Here is a 24279-nt window from a genome sequence, read left to right on the forward strand (position 1 = left end):
AGCAATATCAAGGGGGTATAATAGGAATTATATATATGTATAAATATAAAAATATAAATGGAATATAATACGAGAGCCATCTAAATGAAAGTGGAATTTTGCAATATTATTTTATTCACCTAGTTTTACATGTTTACACTTTTATTACCTTCAAACTATTCTCCATTTGAAGCAATGCATCAGTCCAGACACATTTTTCACTTTTCAAAGCAGTTCTGCAACTCTTGTGAAGTGATGCTTTTTAACACCTCCATTTCCTTTATTTTTATTTTTTTCACCACCTCCACATCTGCAGAACATTTTCCATCTAGGATTTTTTCATTTGGGGTAACAAAAAGTGATTGCTGGAAGATCGGGTGAATAGGGGAGATGGGTAAGCAGGATCATGTCATCTTTTGTCAACAAAGATATATACTAATTGCTTTTATTTCCATAAGTACGCACCTCATACTCTCCCATATTCCCTATGAAGCAATTGCTTTAACAAATATAATTGTTTAAGCCTAATATTTAAGTCTTATCACAGATTTGGCTCAAATTCTTATGATCTCTTTCTTTGCTATAGGTTTCTGGAACATAATGAAATAACGTTTTTTAATGAAGGGGCAATCAGAGATCTACCCGCTTTGAATAATATGTAAGTTGGATTAACCTTTTTCATATTAGTTCATTAGCACTATGTACCTAAACATTTTATGTATCACATTTGTCCTCCTTTGTATACCTGTCTCTTTATGTATATGTGTATGTATGTGTGTGTGTGAGAGAGAGAGAAAAGGAGGGAGAGATAGATAGAGAGTGAGAGAGTGAGAGAGAGAGAGAGAGAGAGAGAGAAAGAGAAAGAGAGAGAGTAAGAGGAGAAAGAGAGGATATGCAATTCCATGTGTATGAGCCTGGTGAACTTCAGTCTAAGATGAGTGAAGATCAGGAGAAGTATGACAAATGTTTTCCAGTCATGACACTCACTGAGTTATACATTCATGGATGTAGTATAACTCAATATGTTTCTCCTTATTTTAGCATTATCATCATCATCATCACCATCGTTTAGCATCCATCTTCCATGCATGCATGGGTAGGACAGTTGACAGGAGCTGTTGAGGAAGAAAAACTAGCAAAGGTGAGGATAGATTTGGCATGATTTTCGCAGCTGAATGCCCTTCCAAATGCCAACCACATTACAGTGTGGACTGGATTCTGTTAACATGGCACCAGCAGTAGCAGGGTAACCAAGTAGCTCGCAAGAGAAAGAATTATGAGAGGGGCAGTGGCATTTAAGGAGGGGATCTTGCATCAGAGGATGAAAGGTTAGAATGTGGTAAAGAGACACAGAGACAGAAGCAGGTGTCCTGCCACAACACAGGAGACATTAGATGAGGTGATCCAGTATCAGATGAGGAAAGGTTAGAGTGTAACAGAGAAATAGAGAGGCAGAAATAGGTGTTTTACTATAGAGGAGGTACATAGTTAGCTATTGAGAAAGAGAGAGAGTGAGTGGGAGAGAGAGTGGGGGGGGGGGAGGTAATCGGAAGAGGACAGAAACAAGTGTGCTGATGTAAACGAGACACTTAGTTATGTAGTCAGAAAAAATAAACAAGAGAAGGAAAGAGAGAGAGAGTGACCAAAGGAAAGGGAGAGAGAGTATGAAACATCAAAAGTGTAAGAGAGAGCAGAAGAGAGGTGTAATGCTAGGGTATACTCACAAATAACAAGGATCTGAGCAGAGAAAACAAGGTATGGTAATTTGCAAGGGGTGTGCCAGCGATTTTTCACAGTACATGGTATAATGTAGATATCTTCACCTCATTAGTTGTAACAACGAAGTTGCCAAATAATAATATTTTGAAATCTTTTAACATGTACGTTTCAGGTTTGCATAATATATGATAGAAATTTCACCTATTAAGTAAACCTTTCTCAGGTAAATCATTAAAAAATAATATAAATAGATTGATGGAAATATTTCAATATATATACGTAGTTATAAAAAATTAACCGCTAAGTTAGAAGGATAGATACATGCACACACACATATATGCATATATGGATATATACATATGTGTGTGTGTGTGTGTGTGTGTGTGTGTGTGTGTGAGGGGGTGCTGAATAGAACTTCACTTTGGATAATAGAAACTCCAGGAGGATTAGTTAATTATGATTATATTCAACATATTCCCCTGTCAGACTCACACAATTATTGCAGCAGTCCTTCAGTTTTCCTAAGCCCTGTAAAAGGACTCAGAAGGTTTGGCCTCCAGCCAGGTGTCTTGCAATATCTTTAAAGACAAGAACGTTTCAGTACCCCTTGTATGTATACACACATATACATACTTATATATGTGTGTGCGTGTGCGCGTGCGTGTGCGCGTGCGTGCGCGCGTGCGTGTGCATGCATAAGTGAAAAAATATCTATGTGTGATGATATATTGTGTACATATGATGATAGATATGTGTATATCTGTAAATGTATGTAACTAATTGTGTATGTCCCTTTGTGTGTGTATGTATATATATATATAAATATATCTTTATTGCCCGCATGGAGCTAAACAGAGAAGGGACAAACAAAGGAATTAAGTCGATTACCTCGATCCCAGTGCATAATTAGTACTTATTTAATCGACCCCGAAAGTAAGAAATGCAAAGTTGACCTCAGCGGAATTTGAACTCAGAATGTAACAGCAGATGAAATACCGCTGAGCATTTTGAACCAGTATTTCTTTGGATGAAACCATCCCTTCATGAGGTTAACACAACCTCTAATATATATATATGCATATATATATATATATATATATATATATATATATATATATATGTGTGTATAACGTTTATATATATATATGTATAACTTTCATATATACACATTAACATGCATGCACACGCACACATTTATGCACACACACACAGAATGATATAAATATGAAATATTCTTTTTTAAATATAAATAAAATTAAAATATATAAGCAATATCAAGGGGGTATAATAGGAATTATATATATGTATAAATATAAAAATATAAATGGAATATAATACGAGAGCCATCTAAATGAAAGTGGAATTTTGCAATATTATTTTATTCACCTAGTTTTACATGTTTACACTTTTATTACCTTCAAACTATTCTCCATTTGAAGCAATGCATCAGTCCAGACACATTTTTCACTTTTCAAAGCAGTTCTGCAACTCTTGTGAAGTGATGCTTTTTAACACCTCCATTTCCTTTATTTTTATTTTTTTCACCACCTCCACATCTGCAGAACATTTTCCATCTAGGATTTTTTCATTTGGGGTAACAAAAAGTGATTGCTGGAAGATCAGGTGAATAGGGGAGATGGGTAAGCAGGATCATGTCATCTTTTGTCAACAAAGATATATACTAATTGCTTTTATTTCCATAAGTACGCACCTCATACTCTCCCATATTCCCTATGAAGCAATTGCTTTAACAAATATAATTGTTTAAGCCTAATATTTAAGTCTTATCACAGATTTGGCTCAAATTCTTATGATCTCTTTCTTTGCTATAGGTTTCTGGAACATAATGAAATAACGTTTTTTAATGAAGGGGCAATCAGAGATCTACCCGCTTTGAATAATATGTAAGTTGGATTAACCTTTTTCATATTAGTTCATTAGCACTATGTACCTAAACATTTTATGTATCACATTTGTCCTCCTTTGTATACCTGTCTCTTTATGTATATGTGTATGTATGTGTGTGTGTGAGAGAGAGAGAAAAGGAGGGAGAGATAGATAGAGAGTGAGAGAGTGAGAGAGAGAGAGAGAGAGAGAGAGAAAGAGAAAGAGAGAGAGTAAGAGGAGAAAGAGAGGATATGCAATTCCATGTGTATGAGCCTGGTGAACTTCAGTCTAAGATGAGTGAAGATCAGGAGAAGTATGACAAATGTTTTCCAGTCATGACACTCACTGAGTTATACATTCATGGATGTAGTATAACTCAATATGTTTCTCCTTATTTTAGCATTATCATCATCATCATCACCATCGTTTAGCATCCATCTTCCATGCATGCATGGGTAGGACAGTTGACAGGAGCTGTTCAGGAAGAAAAACTAGCAAAGGTGAGGATAGATTTGGCATGATTTTCGCAGCTGAATGCCCTTCCAAATGCCAACCACATTACAGTGTGGACTGGATTCTGTTAACATGGCACCAGCAGTAGCAGGGTAACCAAGTAGCTCGCAAGAGAAAGAATTATGAGAGGGGCAGTGGCATTTAAGGAGGGGATCTTGCATCAGAGGATGAAAGGTTAGAATGTGGTAAAGAGACACAGAGACAGAAGCAGGTGTCCTGCCACAACACAGGAGACATTAGATGAGGTGATCCAGTATCAGATGAGGAAAGGTTAGAGTGTAACAGAGAAATAGAGAGGCAGAAATAGGTGTTTTACTATAGAGGAGGTACATAGTTAGCTATTGAGAAAGAGAGAGAGTGAGTGGGAGAGAGAGTGGGGGGGGGAGGTAATCGGAAGAGGACAGAAACAAGTGTGCTGATGTAAACAAGACACTTAGTTATGTAGTCAGAAAAAATAAACAAGAGAAGGAAAGAGAGAGAGAGTGACCAAAGGAAAGGGAGAGAGAGTATGAAACATCAAAAGTGTAAGAGAGAGCAGAAGAGAGGTGTAATGCTAGGGTATACTCACAAATAACAAGGATCTGAGCAGAGAAAACAAGGTATGGTAATTTGCAAGAGGTGTGCCAGCGATTTTTCACAGTACATGGTATAATGTAGATATCTTCACCTCATTAGTTGTAACAACGAAGTTGCCAAATAATAATATTTTGAAATCTTTTAACATGTACGTTTCAGGTTTGCATAATATATGATAGAAATTTCACCTATTAAGTAAACCTTTCTCAGGTAAATCATTAAAAAATAATATAAATAGATTGATGGAAATATTTCAATATATATACGTAGTTATAAAAAATTAACCGCTAAGTTAGAAGGATAGATACATGCACACACACATATATGCATATATGGATATATACATATGTGTGTGTGTGTGTGTGTGTGTGTGTGTGTGTGTGAGGGGGTGCTGAATAGAACTTCACTTTGGATAATAGAAACTCCAGGAGGATTAGTTAATTATGATTATATTCAGCATATTCCCCTGTCAGACTCACACAATTATTGCAGCAGTCCTTCAGTTTTCCTAAGCCCTGTAAAAGGACTCAGAAGGTTTGGCCTCCAGCCAGGTGTCTTGCAATATCTTTAAAGACAAGAACGTTTCAGTACCCCTTGTATGTATACACACATATACATACTTATATATGTGTGTGCGTGTGCGCGTGCGTGTGCGCGTGCGTGTGCGCGTGCGTGTGCATGCATAAGTGAAAAAATATCTATGTGTGATGATATATTGTGTACATATGATGATATATATGTGTATATCTGTAAATGTATGTAACTAATTGTGTATGTCCCTTTGTGTGTGTATGTATATATATATATAAATATATCTTTATTGCCCGCATGGAGCTAAACAGAGAAGGGACAAACAAAGGAATTAAGTCGATTACCTCGATCCCAGTGCATAATTAGTACTTATTTAATCGACCCCGAAAGTAAGAAATGCAAAGTTGACCTCAGCGGAATTTGAACTCAGAATGTAACAGCAGATGAAATACCGCTGAGCATTTTGAACCAGTATTTCTTTGGATAAAACCATCCCTTCATGAGGTTAACACAACCTCTAATATATATATATGCATATATATATATATATATATATATATATATATGTGTATAACTTTTATATATATATATGTATAACTTTCATATATACACATTAACATGCATGCACACGCACACATTTATGCACACACACACAGAATGATATAAATATGAAATATTCTTTTTTAAATATAAATAAAATTAAAATATATAAGCAATATCAAGGGGGTATAATAGGAATTATATATATGTATAAATATAAAAATATAAATGGAATATAATACGAGAGCCATCTAAATGAAAGTGGAATTTGGCAATATTATTTTATTCACCTAGTTTTACATGTTTACACTTTTATTACCTTCAAACTATTCTCCATTTGAAGCAATGCATCAGTCCAGACACATTTTTCACTTTTCAAAGCAGTTCTGCAACTCTTGTGAAGTGATGCTTTTTAACACCTCCATTTCCTTTATTTTTATTTTTTTCACCACCTCCACATCTGCAGAACATTTTCCATCTAGGATTTTTTCATTTGGGGTAACAAAAAGTGATTGCTGGAAGATCGGGTGAATAGGGGAGATGGGTAAGCAGGATCATGTCATCTTTTGTCAACAAAAATATATACTAATTGCTTTTATTTCCATAAGTACGCACCTCATACTCTCCCATATTCCCTATGAAGCAATTGCTTTAACAAATATAATTGTTTAAGCCTAATATTTAAGTCTTATCACAGATTTGGCTCAAATTCTTATGATCTCTTTCTTTGCTATAGGTTTCTGGAACATAATGAAATAACGTTTTTTAATGAAGGGGCAATCAGAGATCTACCCGCTTTGAATAATATGTAAGTTGGATTAACCTTTTTCATATTAGTTCATTAGCACTATGTACCTAAACATTTTATGTATCACATTTGTCCTCCTTTTTGTACCTGTCTCTTTATGTATATGTGTATGTATGTGTGTGTGAGAGAGAGAGAGAGAGAGAGAAGGAGGGAGAGATAGATAGAGAGTGAGAGAGTGAGAGAGAGAGAGAGAGAGAGAGAGAGAGAGAGAGAGAGAAAGAGAAAGAGAGAGAGTAAGCGGAGAAAGAGAGGATATGCAATTCCATGTGTATGAGCCTGGTGAACTTCAGTCTAAGATGAGTGAAGATCAGGAGAAGTATGACAAATGTTTTCCAGCCATGACACTCACTGAGTTATACATTCATGGATGTAGTATAACTCAATATGTTTCTCCTTATTTTAGCATTATCATCATCATCATCACCATCGTTTAGCATCCATCTTCCATGCATGCATGGGTAGGACAGTTGACAGGAGCTGTTCAGGAAGAAAAACTAGCAAAGGTGAGGATAGATTTGGCATGATTTTCGCAGCTGAATGCCCTTCCAAATGCCAACTACATTACAGTGTGGACTGGATTCTGTTAACATGGCACCAGCAGTAGCAGGGTAACCAAGTAGCTCGCAAGAGAAAGAATTATGAGAGGGGCAGTGGCATTTAAGGAGGGGATCTTGCATCAGAGGATGAAAGGTTAGAATGTGATAAAGAGACAGAAGGGACAGAAGCAGGTGTCCTGCCACAACACAGGAGACATTAGATGAGTTGATCCAGTATCAAATGATGAAAGGTTAGAGTGTAACAGAGAAATAGAGAGGCAGAAATAGGTGTTTTGCTATAGAGGAGGTACATGGTTAACTATTGAGAAAGAGGGAGAGTGAGTGAGAGAGAGAGAGAGTGGGGGAGGTACACGGAAGAGGCCAGAAACAAGTGTGCTGATGTAAACGAGACACTTAGTTATGTAGGCAGAAAAAAAAAACAAGAGAAGGAAAAAGAGAGAGAGTGACCAAAGGAAAGGGAGAGAGAGTATGAAACATCAAATGTGTAATAGAGAGCAGAAGAGAGGTGTAATGCTGGGGTATACTCACAAATAACAAGGATCTGAGTAGAGAAAACAAGGTATGGTAATTTGCAAGAGGTGTGCCAGCGATTTTTCACAGTACATGGTATAATGTAGATATCTTCACCTCATTAGTTGTAACAATGAAGTTACCAAATAATAATATTTTGAAATCTTTTAACATGTACGTTTCAGGTTTGCATAATATATGATAGAAATTTCACCTATTACGTAAACCTTTCTCAGTTAAATCATTAAAAAAAATATATAAATAGATTGATGGAAATATTTCAATATATATGTGGTTATAACAAGTTAACTACTAAATTAGAAGGATAGATATGCACGCATACATATATGTGTGTTTGTGTGAGTGTGTGTGTGTGTGTGTGTGTGTGTGTGTGTGTGTGTGTGTGAGGGTGTGCTGAATAGAACTTCACTTTGGATAATAGAAACTCCAGGAGGATTAGTTAATTATGATTATATTCAACATATTCCCCTCACAGATTCACACAATTATTGCAGCAGTCCTTCAGTTTTCGTAAGCCCTGTAAAAGGACTCAGAAGGTTTGGCCTCCAGCCAGGTGTCTTGCAATATCTTTAAACACAAAAACGTTTCAGCACCCAATTGTATGTATACATATGCACATGCACACACCCATATATACTTATATGTGTGTGCGCGTGTGTGTGTGTGTGTGTGTGTGCGTGTGTGTGTGTGAGTGTGTGTGTGTGTGTGTGTGTGTGTGTGTGTGTGTGTGTGCATGCATAAGTGAAAAAATATCTATGTGTGATGATATATTGTGTACATATGATGATATATATGTGTATATCTGTAAATGTATGTAACTAATTGTGAATGTTCCTTTGTGTGAGTGTGTATATATATATATATATATATATATATATATATATTATCATTAATAAATCATAGGGCAGCAAAAAAATTTTAGAAATTTAATTTACCACCAGTGGTCCAGCGAGAATAAAAATTAGTCAATAGACTATATATATATTATTCATTAAAATACAGAGATGCCTATAATAGGACATCTAACCCGCTAGAAAGAGCAGCAAAAAACTCTATACCACATAAATAGCGGGTTAGATGTCTTATTATAGGCATCTCTGTATTTTAATGAATAATATATATATAGTCTATTGACTAATTTTTATTCTCGCTGGACCACTGGTGTTAAATTAAATTTCTAAAATTATTTTGCTGCCCTATGATTTATTAATGATAATATATTTTTGGGCTAATTTCTGAAGGAAAATCGGCATTTATTTTATATTTACTGCCGATAAGTTAAAGCGCACATGCGCGGTATAGTTTGAAAATTTAAGCATGTAAACGCAGGTCGTGTTTCCCTATGACTCGTTTTTACTCGCTTGTTCGTGGTACTCTGCTGAAGAAAGATCCCCAACAAGATATATTTTTATCTTGCTAAATAACTTGAAACCATGGTACAGAGTATAGACTGGTAATATATATATATATATATATATATATATATATATATATATATATATGTATATATATATACCTTTATTGCCCACAGGGATCTAAACACAGAAGGGACAAACAAAGGAATTAAGTCGATTACATCGATCCCAGTGCACAACTAGTACTTATTTAATTGATCGCGAAAGTAAGAAACACAAATCGACCTCAGCGGAATTTGAACTCAGAATGTAACAGCAGATCAAATACTGCTGAGCATTTCTTCCGGCATGCTGACGATTCTGCCAGCTCACTGTTTTGTCAGTATATATACTGAATTAACAGATGAATGTATACATTTATCAATTCGTTTTGCAAGATTCCTGATGTGAAATCGTGTGTTGAAATAGATATTGTGGTATTTTAGGATGGTCAGTTTTTTTTTTTCCTCCAAATAATCACATAGTATTTTTTTTGTCTTCACTCATTTATTACTGTTCTCATTTTATTATTTTAATTCATGTCCATTGTCTGGAAATATTTCGTCACACATCTGTGATCTCTTCAGTGACACTTTTGCTTTCATGTGTGTTCTTGCTCCACTTACTCTATTCTGTGGAGCAAGAACACACACAAAAACGAAAAGTATCACTTAAGATGTCACAGTTGTGTGACGAAAGACATCCGGACAATGGACATGAGTCAAAATAATAAAATAAAAACGGTAATAAACAAGGAAACAAAAAAATATATACAGTTCATGTATTCATTTGAAAAAAAAATGACTGTCCCAAAGTACAATATATATATATATATATATATATATATATATATATATATATATATATATATATATATATATGCATACATACATACATACATACATACACACACATATATATATATATATATATATGTATATGTATATATATATATATACACACACACATACATACATACATACATACATACATACATATATATATATATATATATATATATATATATACATATACTGACATACATTCATACATGTATAGACACAGACATGCATGCAAGTATTCATACACACACATGTGCATAGTTATACATCCACATACATACACATTTAAATATGTATCTTCATATACTGACAATTAATTACGTGTATACATGTATGCATACATCTCTATAAATATGAGGAAAGCGTAAGTATTTTATTTAGTTGTATGTAAAAATTATTGCAATGGGGGAGAGAGAGTTATTTGAGTGAAAATAAATTATAAGAATGCAAAAGCTTTGCATATAAATAGAGACATGCGGACACACACAAACACACATAAATATGCATATACTAGTACACTCACATACACAATTATGCATGCTCAATTTTGTTTAGTTGTATTTGACAAAAATATATCAGGAGGGGAGAGAATCATGTAAGTTTATGAATAATTTTGAAGAATATAGGTGTTTGTATAGAAAAATTATATAAACAAATAAGTAAATAGGCACATATTAACTTAAATTGAATATACATATATATATATATATATATCATCATCATCATCATATATATATATATATATATATATATACACAAGTATAAATAAACAATTAAATAAATACATAGGTACACATTGATTTAAATAGTATATACATATGTATATGTCCATACACATGTACATATATTCACACACATACACATTCATATATATACCTATACATATACATGCACACATATATACATACATATAGATAAATTTGTATATTTATAATTACATTTATTTTATTTGAAAATAAGCTATATATTTTTATATATATACCTATTATTTTCACTCCATGAAAATACTATATTTTGAACCAGTATTTCCTTGGATGAAACCATCCCTTCATGAGGTTAACACAACCTCTAATATATATATATATATGTGTGTAACTTTCATATATACACATAAACATGCCCGCACACACACACACAGAATGATATGAATATGAAATATTCTTTTTAAAATATAAATAAAATTAAAATATATAAACAATATCCAGGGGATATAATAGGTATTACATATATGTATGAATATAGAAATATAAAAGAAAAACAATATGACGGCTACCTGAACGAAACTGGAAGTTTGCAATATTATTTTATTCACTTAGATTTACATGTCTACACTTTTATTACCTTCAAACTATTCTCCATTTGAAGCAATGCATCAGTCCAGACACATTTTTCACTTTTCAAAGCAGTTCTGCAACTCTTGTGAAGTGATGCTTTTTAACACCTCCATTTCCTTTATTTTTATTTTTTTCACCACCTCCACATCTGCAGAACATTTTCCATCTAGGATTTTTTCATTTGGGGTAACAAAAAGTGATTGCTGGAAGATCGGGTGAATAGGGAAGATGGGTAAGCAGGGTCTTGTCATCTTTTGTCAACAACTCATACTCTCCCATATTCCCAATGAAGCAATTGCTCTAAAAAATATAATAATTTAAGCCTAATATTTAAGTCTTATCACAGTTTTTGCTCAAATTCTTATGATCTCTTTCTTTGCTATAGATCTCTTGAACATAATGACATAACGTATTTGAATGAAGGGGCAATCGGAGATCTACCCGCTTTGAAGACTTTGTAAGTTGGATTACCCTTTTTCCTATTATTTCATTAGCACTATGTACCTAAACATTTTATGTATCACATTTGTCCTCCTTTGTATAACTGTCTCTTTATGTATATGTGTATGTATGTGTGTGTGTGAGAGAGAGAAGGAGGGAGAGATAGAGAGATAGAGAGATAGATAAAGAGAGAGAGAGAGAGAGAGAGAGAGATAGAGAGAGAGAGAGAGAGAGAGAGGATATGCAATTCCATGTGTATGAGCCTGGTGAACTTCAGTCTAAGATGAGTGAAGATCAGGAGAAGTATGACAAATGTTTTCCAGCCATGACACTCACTGAGTTATATACATTCATGGATGTAGTATAACTCAATATGTCTCTCCTTATTTTTGCATTATCATCATCATCATCACCATCGTTTAGCATCCATCTTCCATGCATGAATGGGTAGGACAGTTGACAGGAGCTGTTCAGGAAGAAAAACTAGCAAAGGTGAGGTTAGATTTCAGCACTCCTTGTATGTATACACACATATACATACATGCACGCACACGCACGCACTTATGCACACACACACAGAATGATATGAATATGAAATATTCTTTTTTAAATATAAATAAAATTAAAATATATAAGCAATAGAGAGATAGAGAGAGAGATAGAGAGAGAGATAGAGAGAGAGATAGAGAGAGAGAGAGAGAGAGGATATGCAATTCCATGTGTATGAGCCTGGTGAACTTCAGTCTAAGATGAGTGAAGATCAGGAGAAGTATGAGGTTAGATTTGGCATGATTTTCGCAGCTGAATGCCCTTCCAAATATCAACCACATTACAGTGTGGACTGTATTCTGTTAACATGGCACCAGTAGTAGCAGGGTAACCAAGTAGCTCGCAAGAGAAAGAATTATGAGAGGGGCAGGGGCATTTAAGGAGGGGATCTTGCATCAGAGGATGAAAGGTTAGAATGTGATAAAGAGACACAAGGGACAGAAGCAGGTGTCCTGCCACAACACAGGAGGCATTAGATGAGGTGATCCAGTATCAAATGATGAAAGGTTAGCGTGTAACAGAGAAATAGAGAGGCAGAAATAGGTGTTTTGCTATAGAGGAGGTACATGGTTAACTATTGAGATGGAAATATTTCAATATATATGTGGTTATAACAAGTTAACTACTAAGTTAGAAGGATAGATATGCACACATACATATATGGATACATATATATATATGTGTGTGTGTGTGTGTGCATGAGGGGGTGTTGAATAGAACTTCAATTTGGATAATAGAAACTCCAGGAGGATTAGTTAATTCTTAGTTAATTAGTTATATTAGTTAATTAGTTATATTCAACATATTCCCCTCTCGGATTCACACAATTATTGCAGCAGTCCTTCAGTTTTCCTAAGCCCTGTAAAAGGACTCAGAAGGTTTGGCCTCCAGCCAGATCTCTTACAATATCTTTAGAGCCAAGAACGTTTCAGCACCTCCTTGTATGTATAAACACGCACACACACACACACACACACACACACACACACCACACACATATACTTATATATGTGTGTGCATGTGCACGTGTGTGTGCATGCATAAGTGAAAAAATATCTATGTGTGATGATATATTGTGTGCATATGATGATATATATGTGTATACCTGTAAATGTATGTAACTAATTGTGTATGTCCCTTTGTGTGTGTGTGTGTGTCTATATATATATATATATATATATAAAAGGCAGGATGTGTGTGTTGTACGTGAATGTAATTTATGCATGTCCACAAATTAGCACGCATGTCTCTCCAATCTTAGGAGGACATTCATCATGACCCTATCTGCATTTTCGTCAACTTCTTCTCTCAGAGGCACCTGCGTATAGCTGTAAAAATCGATTTTCAACCATGACTTTTACCAATTTTGAAGTTTGCTAACATGGCGAAGTCAAAGTGTATGTATTCGTGTGAAGGAGAGAGAGAAATTGTGGTGAAATATGTGTGTGTGTGAGTGTGTGTGTGAGTGGGCGAGTGAGGGAGAGATACAGATTGTTTGCCAGTGTCTAACAAAAAAAAGTAAAGAAAAAGTGGGAGAGAGAGACAGAAAGCGTCTAAGGAAAGAAAAAGTGAGAGAGGGGAGTAAGGAAGACAGTGTGTCAGCATTCATGAAAAAGGAAAATGTAAAATGCTTTTTTTTTTCTTAAGCATGAGATATAGTTTCAAATATAGGATGTTTTTGAAAGACACTATATTTTATAATGAGATTATATATATACTGTCTCACACAACAATTAAAATATATTTATTTTAAAACATTTATTTATTTTAAATCGTCCATCTTTCTTCCCCCTCTCACTCTCACACACATACACACATGCGCGTGCACACGCACACACACACACACACACACACACACACACTACTTTGGGAGCGAAAGAGTTTTGTTTATATTTCACGCTGAAGAAAAAGTTTATTGACAATCCATTTATTTAACAACAATGAAACAAAGTGGTATGTAACAATTTGTCAGTGAATTACACAATATAAATAGGTAAAATTTCCAAGGCTTCCACCACACCCCAATCCGTTTTTCGGACCACAAAAAGGGTTTGGTAATTTTTCAGATTAACACCCGCACGATTTCCACTAGGGTATTAGGGTTAGGGTTTTAGGGTCAAGGTTAGGATTTAAGGGTTAGGATTAGGGTTTAGGGTTAGAGTTAACCTGGAAGGGTCAGGCCCCTTATTTTGATGGGAAAGAATGGTACTGGAAACACTGTAAAAAAAGAAATCTGTTCGTTACAGTTCATTCTTTGAAAGGAGCCATATTCCACTCTACAATCTGGTGTTGCTTATCTACTGCTGGTGCAAAGATATAATGCAAAAACACATTGTAGATGAGTGTTCTCTTAGCCACACTAGCGTGGTAGATTGGAGCAATTTCTGCTGCAAAGTGTGTGATGAATGGCTTTGGCAAAACCCCGTGGAAATTGGCGGTGTTGACAATAATGGACAGCCACTGGTGGTGGAAATAGATGAAAGCAAGTTCTTTCATCGAAAGTACCACCGTAGGCTGTGGATACCTGGTCACTGGGTTTTTGGAGGTGTTGAAAGAGACTCAGGGAAGTGTTTTCTTGTAGAAGTGCCCGACTGAATAGAGCGGACACTGTTGGAATTGATACAGCGGTGGATTTTGCCAGGAACCCACATAATCAGTGACAGGTGGGCATCCTATGCCAACATCACAAACTTGGGAGGATGTACATACACCCACGAAGTTACTGTGCATGGGGACCACTTTGTAGATCCAAACGACAATGGAATTCATACACATAATATAGAAAACTTGTGGATGAGATTGAAAAGAAAACTTTGGTGGCAATTTGGGACATCGGATGAATTATTTTCATCTTATCTACATGAATTTCTCTAATGCAACTTAAAAAAAAAACAGTCAATGAGTGGAAATAACCAATAAACTGATTCCTTATGGGATTTCCCAATCAAATTGCCAGCAAACCATTTTCAGCCAAACCTGAATGACCGGAAGGGAAAGGGTAGAGAAAAAGTTATTTTCAAAGACAGGAGAGTGCATCTACCTATATCGTTAACAATTATAATGACTCAACAAATATGCTTGTCCTTTTTCTCATCTCCAGATTCAATCCTAGACTTATCTCTTTACATCCATCACACTACAAAATGAGACACAAATAGTTTAGTGCAGCAGATATTTGACACAATGATACCTACAGCACCTGGGGATATCACCTACAACTCAAATTTTATTTCTCATCAACATAACACATGAGAAACTAACATCAGAAAAGCAAAGAATAATTTTGTATATCATATAACCTGCCATCTCTCACATCTCCCTAATATGTATCGTTTCTATAAAACAGGATTTGTTAAATAACCTGTATTTAAAATGTTGAATTATTGAACATAGAAAAACATAAAATCAAAATGCAAGAAAAAATAGAATGTAAGTTTTACAACTGTGTTTCACAAGACACTCGTTAATAAACACATATGAAAGATATTTTCATTGTTAAACATCAGGATTCGCCAACTGGTATTATTAATATCCCTGATTTTTTATTTCTTATTACAGTTTATTGTTTTTTAACATGTTTACCTTGAATATTTTACATTTTCTTTCATTTGCAGAACAATGAAATATAATAATATCACCTTGTTTAATGAGGCTACATTCAAAGGCCTTACAAAGCTAGAGAATTTGTAAGTTGGATCAAAATTGTTAACATTTCTTTGATGGCTATATTTCTAAATATCAAATATTGCCATCTCACACTCTTTATCTGATTCACTCCCAACCTGTCTGCCTGCCTGCTTATCTGTTTGTCAGTCTGTCTTTCTCTGTCTGTCTATCTGTCTCCCTCTCTGTATCATCATCATCATCATCATCAGCAGCAGCAGCAGCATTATCATCATCACCACCATCATTTAATGTCTGCTTTCCATACTGGCATGGATTAGACAGTTTGGAGAGGCCCTTTGTTGCCAACAAATGTAGAAGCTCTTTGAACTTTACCCAACTTATTCTAGCAGCTACACTCTCAAAACACCCACCTCCAAACTGACTCAGTCACCTAGATAACGAAAGCTACCAACTACTTCTAGGTATCCCCACTGGCATTTGATGGAGTCTATTTTCCGTATATTTCTAGTGTTGATTGTACCTGTGCATCTGCCACCAGCAAAGGGTTATTTTCTTTTTTTAACCTACCTCTGATATTGCTGTTTCACTTATGTGTCCATAGATAGCACTGGGTACATTTTATAGAGTTTCTACCTAAGCCTTTTCTACATATTGAGCATGTCTGAAAGGATTTGTGATTTGTCTGCTCTTCTATGTACTAAAAGTTTGGTTTTTGCTAAACTAACTTTAAGACCCTTTGATTCCAGCCCTTACTTTCACACAGAAAACTTTTTCTCTAGTTGTGGTAGTGATTCAGCTATAAGAACAAGGTTATCAGAACAGAGGAGCTTTCAGTGCCAGCCTGACTTAAGTTCCTCTATTATTGCCTGAATATATATATACATATATATAAAGTAAAGATTATTTGCCAACATAATGTGGCAGTCCTGGTTGGGACAAGTGTTACTGTTGTTTAGCCCCAGGAAATATCGTTTCCAGCTGGCTATACGACACAATATTTGTGTCCTTATATTTTCTAACAGGGGAGTTTAGCACTCCCACCCAGCACAAAGCAATGTCTGTGGACCGGGTCCAAGGGATTTCCGGTATGAGAGAAGGAACTTCTGGTATAAGAAAAGAGATTTCTGGTATTGGTTACATGATTTTCGGTATTGGTGGTGGAATTTCCAGTATTGGTGGTGGGATTTCAAGGTATTGGTGGTAGCATTTCCAGTGTTGGTGGTGGCAGGATTTCCGGTATTGGTAGCGGGATTCCTGGTATTGGTGGCGAGATTTCTGGTTGCAGGAGTGGAAAAGGGTGGGCTCATCACAAAAAAGAAATGTAAGAACAGGCTAGCTTTGCATTAAGATTATAAAGTTAATTTAAGGATCATTTAGCATGTTAGTAATACAAGTTAAATAAATGAAGAGAAATGATGAATGATTAAAAAATGAGAGAATTTCTTTGCTTAGTGGCTGGACATTTTGTGTTGTGATATGATAGTGTCAAATAGCAGGAAAGGAGGTTGGAGACGAAAGCCATGTGTTTTATAGTCTTATAACCAGGAGCGGTCAAAGAGTTGGTCAAGGGAATAGAAATAGCAGCAAAGGACAATATATATATATATATATATATATATATATATATATATATATATATATATATGTTTATATAAATGTCTGTCTTAGTGCCAATATTCATGAAACTTTGCATACATGTTACACTAACATCCGGTTGAATAAAAGTCTATAATGTGACCCCCATCAGGGCATTGGACGAATTATATGATAAAATTAGAAAGTTGCAAAAAGTATAAGTCTGAGGTAGTAACAGAGAGTGTGACTTACATCAGTAAAGGCGAGAACAGCAGTGAGGATGGGAGGGTAATGTTAATAAAGGTGTCATATACATGTGACACTGCATACATGCTTTCGTAGATACATAGCTACAACACACACACAGAAGAAAGTGGGTGTGAGGAATATGTAGCTTTAAGGAGAGAGGGGATAGGTGACTTTTCTGCTATCCATTGCAAAGAAACACTCACACACAGACACACACATACATACATATGTCTACTATACACCATTTTAAACTTGTGATTACCTGTGTGCACGTTTGTAAATATGTGTGTGTGTGTGTGTGTGTGTGTGTGTGTGTGTATGTGTGTGACTGTCTGTCTCTCTACTTTTGTAGGGTCTTCCCTGTTGCTGTCACATATTGTGAGATTTTAAAATTTTCAAATCTGGTATATTGAAATAATTTTCCACATTAAATCCGATTTTGTTATTTATTTGTTCTTAACATCCAGTCCAGTTGAATTATAGGTGAATTGGAATTCAATAAAAATCTAGGGCGGTAGGCTGTAGCACGTTTACAGATCAGCTACAATAAGCTACAACACATGACGATGCCAGCTACAATACGCAGACTATTTGCCAATGTATTTGTAAATCTATCTCTTTTTCTAACTTATTTTACTCAGATGCATATTCATTTGTTAAAATAATATAGGGACATTCCTTATTTGCCCACTAAACAAACAAAGAGTTTCTAATATCTATTTTTAGCAATAAACTATTACCATAAATGACAGGTTGGGCATAAAGATGGGAACTAAAACAGGAGCTGAACAGGGAATGGGATAGGATATGAAACAGTGTAATGAGAATGGGAACTAGAAATAACCCTTGCTTTTCTGGGTATCACTGGGTAATTCAGCTAGTATATATATATTTATATATATATATATATATATATATATATATATATATATATATATATATATATATATATATATATATATATATATATATATAGATATGCAGGGCAGGGAATCATCAATTAGTAATAAAATTAATAATTAACAATTCTGCCGGGTAGCTCAGCAAGAAAAAAACCTTCTTCGGTAAAATTTATAATCATAAATATATAGGGATTGACAGTAACCTGCTTCTCCAACATACTGAGAATTCAGAAATAGCAGTCAAAGAACTACTGATTTCAAAACTACAAATTATTACTCCAGATTGATAGCGATATTTCTGATACACACAGAACAAAAAACAATAGAGAAGAGTAAAAAACACTTGCCTTTAGTTAATTTAGTACAATTGTTTCACAGTTAAGAGTACATAATACTCTATTCTGATCTTCAGCTAAATATTCTAATAAATTTGTTAATGTCTAAATAACTCACGTTAATTTTGACCATGTGAACATGATACACACTGAATTGAAATTCATTAGGGCGAGAGATTTTGAACTTACTGGCCGATAAATTTCTTAACGTCTTCTTCACGTGGTATTGATGTTCACATGGTCAAAATTAACGTGAGTTATTTAGACATTAACAAATTTATTAGAATATTTAGCTGAAGATCAGAATAGAGTATTATGTACTCTTAACTGTGAAACAATTGTACTAAATTAACTAAAGGCAAGTGTTTTTTACTCTTCTCTATTGTTTTTTGTTCTGTGTGTATCAGAAATATCGCTATCAATCTGGAGTAATAATTTGTAGTTTTGAAATCAGTAGTTCTTTGACTGCTATTTCTGAATTCTCAGTATGTTGGAGAAGCAGGTTACTGTCGATCCCTATATATTTATGATTATAAATTTTACCGAAGAAGGTTTTTTTCATGCTGAGCTACCCGGCAGAATTGTTAATTATTAATTTTATTACTAATTGATGATTCCCTGCCCTGCATATCTATATTTTAATAATAACTCCAAGGTGGATAGTTATACCGCAGGAATTCGTACGAGTCTCTTTCCTAAACGGGACTATTTCTGATACACACTGAATTGAAATTCATTAGGGCGAGAGATTTTGAACTTACTGGCCGATAAATTTCTTAACGTCTTCTTCACGTGGTATTGATGTTCACATGGTCAAAATTAACGTGAGTTATTTAGACATTAACAAATTTATTAGAATATTTAGCTGAAGATCAGAATAGAGTATTATGTACTCTTAACTGTGAAACAATTGTACTAAATTAACTAAAGGCAAGTGTTTTTTACTCTTCTCTATTGTTTTTTGTTCTGTGTGTATCAGAAATATCGCTATCAATCTGGAGTAATAATTTGTAGTTTTGAAATCAGTAGTTCTTTGACTGCTATTTCTGAATTCTCAGTATGTTGGAGAAGCAGGTTACTGTCAATCCCTATATATTTATGATTATATATATATATATATATATATTTGAAAAAAGAAAAAGAATGACCTCACTGGTAGTTCTAATCAGTTACAATTTTTTTCCTTTCCTTATACTTCATTTACTGTTTTTGCAAATACTAAATATATATTTTTATATATATTCTTTACTTGGACTGTACAAGCAAACTTGGATGTTTGACATCCCTTTGAAGGATTTCGGTCCTCACCTTCTTTATATGGTTGTGTGGTAAGTAGCTTGCTTACCAACCACATGGTTCCGGGTTCAGTCTCTCCGCATGGCACCTTGGGCAAGTGTCTTCTTCTATAGCCTCAGGCCGACCAAAGTTTTGTGAGTGGATTTCATAGACGGAAACTAAAAAAGAAGCCCGTTGTATATATGTATATATATAAATATATATATATGTGTGCGTGTGTGTGTGTGTGTGTGTGTGTGTATGCTTGTGTGTCTGTGTTTGTCACCTAACATCGCTTGATCGGGCCGTTGCCAGTACCGCCTGACTGGCTCCCGTAGGATTTTCGAGTGAGATCGTTGCCAGTGCCCCTGGACTGGCTTGTGCGGGGGACACGTAAAAGCACCCACTACACTCTCTGAGTGGTTGGCGTTAGGAAGGGCATCCAGCTGTAGAAACTCTGCCAAATTAGATTGGAGCCTGGTGTTGCCATCCGGTTTCACCAGTCCTCAGTCAAATCGTCCAACCCATGCTAGCATGGAAAGCGGACGTTAAATGATGATGATGATGATGATGATGATATAAATATATATATATATATATATGTGTGTGTGTTTGTGTGTCTGTGTTTGTCGCCTAACATCGCTTGACTATGATGCTGGTGTGTTTACATCCTCGTAACTTAGCAGTTTGGCAAAAGGCTCCAATAGAATAAGTACTAAGCTTGCAAAGAATACGTCCTGGGGTCGATTTGCTCAACTAAAGGTGGTGATCCAGCATAGCTGCAGTCAAATGACTGAAACAAGTAAAAGAATATATGTATGTGTGTGTATATATATATATATATATATATATATATATATATATATATATGTATGTATGTATGTCTGTATGTACATATATATATATATATGTATGTATGTATGTACATACATATATTTGAAGAGGCCAGGTTGATGCAAGCAGGGCTCAAGAGACATTTAAGGAAAAAGGTGAAGACTGAGAAGGTGAATGACAAGGACCTTTTTGTGTGCACAGTCTGTGACAGACCATGTCTGTCCTTGGCTGGCCTCAAATCTCACCTGCGAACCCATGGAAAACAAACCTCACCCAGCTATTCTGATTATATGTCTGTGCACACGTTTGAATGTGGTGTGTGCCAGAGGGTTTGCAAATCCAAAGGGGGTCTTAAAAGACATGTTAGGATCCACAATGAGCAGAACTTACTTGCAGGTATTGGTAGTGCAAATCAGAGGTGCAATCTGTGTGGGTGTTTTTTCAAAACACTGTCTGGTTTAAAAAGCCACATCAGACGCCATGAAAGGGCTAAGGTGTAGGTGCAGGAGGTGGTCAAACTCTGTTTAAGGAGTAGACAACCACCACATATATATATGACGCCATGATTAATCGTTGACCAAACACCATTCAATGTTTTTTCTCCGTGTTTTTCTCCTTGTTTTCTCCATATTCTTTCTGTTGAAGAGCATAGCTCGAAATGTTAAAGACTTTCTGTATTCCCGAGCATCAAACTAATACATCCTTTTGTTGTTTACACCACCTGTCCTCGTCTGTTGTTGTTTTTTTTCGTACATTCTCCCATATATATATACATATATATATATATATATATATATATATATATATATATATATATATATATATATATATATATATATATATATATATATATACATATATATATATATATATATATATATATATATATATATATATATATATATATATATATATGTATAGGTGCAGGAGTAGTTGTATGGTAAGTAGCTTGCTTCCCAACGACATGGTTCCGGGTTCAGTCCCACTGTGTGGCACTTTGGGCAAGTGTCTTCTACTATAGCCTCAGGCTGACCAAACCCTTCTGAAGGGATTTGATAGACAGAAACTGAAAGGCGGCGAGCTGGCAGAAACGTTAGCACGCCGGGCGAAATGATTAGTGGTATTTCGTCTGCCATTCTGAGTTCAAATTCCGCCGAGGTCGACTTAGCCTTTCATCCTTTCGGGGTCGATAAATTAAGTACCAGTTGCGCACTGGGGTCGATGTAATCGACTTAATCTCTTTGTCTGTCCTTGTTTGTCCCCTCTGTGTTTAGCCCCTTGTGGGCAATAAAGAAATAAGAAACTGAAAGAAGCCCATCGTAAAGAAGCCCATATATATATATATATATATATATATATATATATATATATATATATATATATATATATATGTATAAAGTTCACTGTGTGTGTGTTTCCTCTCTGCACAGCGAAGTTGCTGTATCAATCAGTACCAAATTTGGCATGAAGGATTTTAATTACTAGGAGTAGGTTCTAGGGGTGTTAGATTTTAGCTCTTGCCCATATAGGTTCTGTAGCTCTCCCCACCCCCATACAACCCTTTCAATTTTTTTTTTCAGCAGTATAATATTGTTTTACTTTTATTCTTTCACTTTTGATATGACATATAGCCACATTTAATATTTTGTCTCATACCCACTCTATACAATTTCTTATAATTTCTCTTTCTTGTTTCAGATATCTATATTATAACAAAATCTCAGTAACTGTAACAGGAAAATTCAGAAATCTTAACAATTTAAAGTCCCTGTAAGTTGCGTCAAACTTGTTGATATTATTTCATTTAGGTTTCTAAAAATTAAAAGTTTCCCTTTCTTTCTCATTTTTTGCCTCTCTGTGTGTCTAGAAAGCCTTTGATAGTAGGTATACTCTGTTAGCACTGATTAATGAATAAGCAACAACAAACAAAATAATGGAAACACATACATACACACACATTCAATCGCACACGCACACACACACACGCACACACACACACAAATATACACATACACATACGTTCGCACACATGGTACATGTGCATGCACATACACACACACACACACACACACACACACAATAGCTGAAGTAAGTCTATGATCAAAGACTTTCCAAACAAGCCACTCATGTATAATTGTATATTTAAGGCTACACTATCCAAAGTTTCTCTCAAATATTTGAAGGAAGCATAGTGTGTTGTTTCTCTCTCCTCATTAACTAATTTAATCTATATGTACATTATATAGGTGTCTATGGTATATCACTATTGCTATTACTATTGTTACTATATGTCACTGTCTTCAGAATTACTTATTTGAATATTGGGGGGCATCATCTACTATTATTTCACCCATAAACATTATTTCTTTGCATCTGCTACTACATACTACCTACCTTCACAAAAAAAAGAGAGAGAAAAAAAGGACACTATCCTATTAATTGTTTTTCTTGTTTCACACAGTTGAAAAAGTCAAAATTCCAGAAACCAGTACAAAATGTATTTCATGATAAAATTATTTTAGCATTTTTTAGCTTGTCTAATTTTCTTTATACATACTAACTCATGTGTTACTTTTCAACCTTTTGCATATATATGCATATATATATATATATATATATATATATATATATATATATATATATATATACATATATATATACATATGTATACATACATATATATATATATATATATACATATATATATATATACGCACACATACATACATACATACATACATACATACATACATACATGTATGTATATAATATGTGTGTGTAAAGTTTGTGAGACATCATACCTAATCTAGGCAGGGTGGTGCTTTTCCATTTCAGTAATAGGCAATGTCCAGTGTCTTAATTTAGTGAAAATTTCAGGTCTACAATTCATTAGGTTGGTAGAGCTCTAATTGGTCAAAGGGCTGCAGTTCATATCTCCTTTCTGTCTATGTTTCTTTTTCCTTTCTTTCATTTCACTTTTTGTTTTACTTTTTTCCACTCATTTTCTTCTTGTTCTTCCTCTTTCCCCCCACCCCCAAAGAGCAGCTATATTGTATTTTGAGGCTGAAAAGAATATATGGTAGGCTATACAAACTTGTCTAACCAATGTATTTTCAGCGCCATGAAACTAATAACTGTTTACATTTAAATCCTGCATATATTAAATCATATATGTGTCTATGTATTGTGTGTGTGTGTGTGCGTGTATGTGTGTGTGTGTGTGTGTGTGTGTGTGTGTGTGTGTGTGTGTTTGTACCTCCACCATTGCTTGACAACCAATG

At 34.8% G+C, this 24279-nt stretch overlaps 1 protein-coding gene across 8 annotated transcripts in view; it reads left to right on the forward strand.

Moving 5' to 3' along the window:
- LOC106873961 (adhesion G protein-coupled receptor G4) overlaps positions 1 to 24279 on the forward strand; it is a 110759-nt gene that overhangs the window by 28786 nt on the left and 57694 nt on the right. The window contains exons 5-10 of one of the 8 annotated variants that reach the window (XM_089358506.1): positions 566 to 637; positions 3531 to 3602; positions 6482 to 6553; positions 11597 to 11668; positions 15816 to 15887; positions 22697 to 22768. In XM_089358506.1, the coding sequence (XP_089214632.1) occupies positions 566 to 637; positions 3531 to 3602; positions 6482 to 6553; positions 11597 to 11668; positions 15816 to 15887; positions 22697 to 22768 (432 nt within the window). The remainder of the gene's footprint in view (positions 1 to 565; positions 638 to 3530; positions 3603 to 6481; positions 6554 to 11596; positions 11669 to 15815; positions 15888 to 22696; positions 22769 to 24279) is intronic. The other 7 variants (XM_089358509.1, XM_089358507.1, XM_089358508.1 and 4 more) reach the window with 7 other exon arrangements.

Source organism: Octopus bimaculoides, chromosome 10, assembly GCF_046866305.1.
Source record: "Octopus bimaculoides isolate indiv1 chromosome 10, ASM4686630v1, whole genome shotgun sequence".
Lineage (NCBI taxonomy): Eukaryota > Metazoa > Mollusca > Cephalopoda > Octopoda > Octopodidae > Octopus > Octopus bimaculoides.